Genomic DNA, 2,180 nt, shown 5'->3' with positions numbered 1-2,180 from the left:
CCACATACAGCATTACTGCTCTGTAAAGCCCACACAGGTAGACACCATTTTAAAAACTGTTTACTGCTCAGTAAGTCACTGTACAGTAATTTACTGCACAGTAAATGCTTATGTAGACACGCCCATAGACTTGCACAGGGATCAGTTATATCTATCATACCTTAAAGGAAGAAGTTGCAGCAAAAGGCATCCAAAGTCCCATTCTTTGTGAAGCTTCATGCCTACTGTGCTATATGAGAACAGATGGCATCTCTTTCAAAAATATAAGCAGCTTCTTAGATCAAATGGACAAGGGTGTATACAGAATCCAGCACATGAACTTGCACCAAGCGTATAAATTGGAAGTAGCCTAAATTACTGTGATGTTAACTGATATCACAGGAGAATACAATCTAGTGACTTAGTGCTGGAGAATAATGGAGATCAGACTGACGCTTACACAGTATCCCTCAAGAATGTCAAGAAACTTGAAGCATGAAGAATCCTGTCTAATGACCTATGTGCATGTACAAGGCATGCAGCATTTCTGATTAACAAACTATATACCCTTTTCTAAAAATCCACCCTTTTATTTTGCTGATATTTAGTTTTCTTAATGTTTTAACTTGTGTTACAAAAAGAGAGCTTAAAAATGCCATTGAACAGAGGGAGGTAGTTAGCGACCTCTACTCTGTCTTTGCCTAACTGCTGAAGTTGACACTGAATCAGATCCATGGGTTTGAGAGCAGATATGCTATAAATGCAATTATGGTATTAGTACTGGCTTCCTCTTTTCTCGGTATTTGTTGAGTTTTTTATGTAATGCTTATTTGTACCCACTATCTCTTCCCTTATATTGGAAGAATACTTTTAATGCATTAAAAATATACATGGAGGTAGCAAAATAATACAAAAATAAGGTCTTGTGCTAATTAAATAAATAGCATTTTGTGTGCAAGAAGACCAGGGATGTGGAGACATGTAGAAAGCCAGCAGGAAGAACTCATTGCTAGGATCTGTAGATGCACTGCATCTAACACCAAAGCGTTTTTCAGAACTGTGGATAAGGATGTCAGAGGTTAACCTAATCTCTTGAAATTTTTTAAACATCTTGTTCTGACCATTTCAGGAGACTGCATGTTGATGTAGATGAACCTTGGATCTGATCCAATATGCCACTCTTGTTCTGAGAGAGGTACTTAACTATGGTATCTGAAATCAGGCAAAAGGCAGGGTAGATATGCACCTGATAGACTAACTAAAGAAGCTATATATAGAGCATAAGCTTTCATGAACTCAAGCTCACTTCATCAGATGTTGACCGATCCCTGTTTTATTTCATCAGCTCTGGAACAAATGTGCCTTTCAATTCCTTGAATTGGTTGCTTGGGAGCTCCCATCAACTGTTACAATATAACTGTTCCATCTATGTGATCCTGCAGCTATAAAAGTGAGCTAAATGCATTAACTTTTAACTCTGAATGAAAAAAAGTTGCAACAGTTTTTTCTGCACTTGTATTGGCACAGAAGAATGTAGATGTAATAGTTGCCATGTAACAGCTTACATTGGTGCCCTATGATAATGTAAAATTGTTGCATCTGTACCTACCCATCTTTAACAAAGTTGTAGCAAGATGATTCTACTTATTCTAGCAAAAAGTATGACATCATATTGCTTATCAATTCCACTCTAACAAATTGGTAAAAGGTACCCATAGTTTATATGGCTCTAGCCCTGAGAAATCTTATTCTCTATATAGAAATTGTCATAGTAGAGTAAAATATGTTACCTTCCAATGTGTTTCTGAAGCTGAAATTAGCCAATTTATCCATGGACCCAGATTCATACTGAGTCAGGCTTAAACAAAATTCAACTTCAGCCGAAGAAGGGAGCCTAGGAGTCCTTGTTTTATCATGGTTACCAGGATTTCGAAGTATAGGCCCTTCATTGGTGGCATTGCATAAAGCCCGCTGGCTGTTGTACTCTTCTGATTGGCTGCAGATTACCTGTGTAAAATATATTCTATTAGTACTGATGTCTTTGTTACAAAGATAAAATAAAAACTGTTGTACCTTTAAGAATGGGTCCTTTGACCTGTTAAAACCAGTGCAGCAAAGGCAAATGTGATAGGTCCTGTGTAAGAAAAGATGTTGATGCACCGAGTCCCGTGCCAGCTGACAAAGTCAAGCCAACCAGGAGG

At 37.8% G+C, this 2,180-nt stretch overlaps 1 protein-coding gene across 1 annotated transcript in view; it reads right to left on the bottom strand.

Annotated features, from left to right (window-relative positions):
* Positions 1 to 2,180, bottom strand: part of TYR (tyrosinase) — a 106,539-nt gene that overhangs the window by 84,740 nt on the left and 19,619 nt on the right. The window contains exon 2 of the mRNA XM_019525403.1: positions 1,770 to 1,986. Coding sequence (XP_019380948.1) covers positions 1,770 to 1,986 — 217 coding nt within the window. The remainder of the gene's footprint in view (positions 1 to 1,769; positions 1,987 to 2,180) is intronic.

This window comes from Gavialis gangeticus, unplaced genomic scaffold (assembly GCF_001723915.1).
Source record: "Gavialis gangeticus isolate Ggan-Ray unplaced genomic scaffold, GavGan_comp1, whole genome shotgun sequence".
Classification (NCBI taxonomy): domain Eukaryota; kingdom Metazoa; phylum Chordata; order Crocodylia; family Gavialidae; genus Gavialis; species Gavialis gangeticus.
The sequence above is the reverse complement of the archived record's forward strand: the minus strand, read 5'-3'. Positions and strand labels throughout refer to the sequence as shown.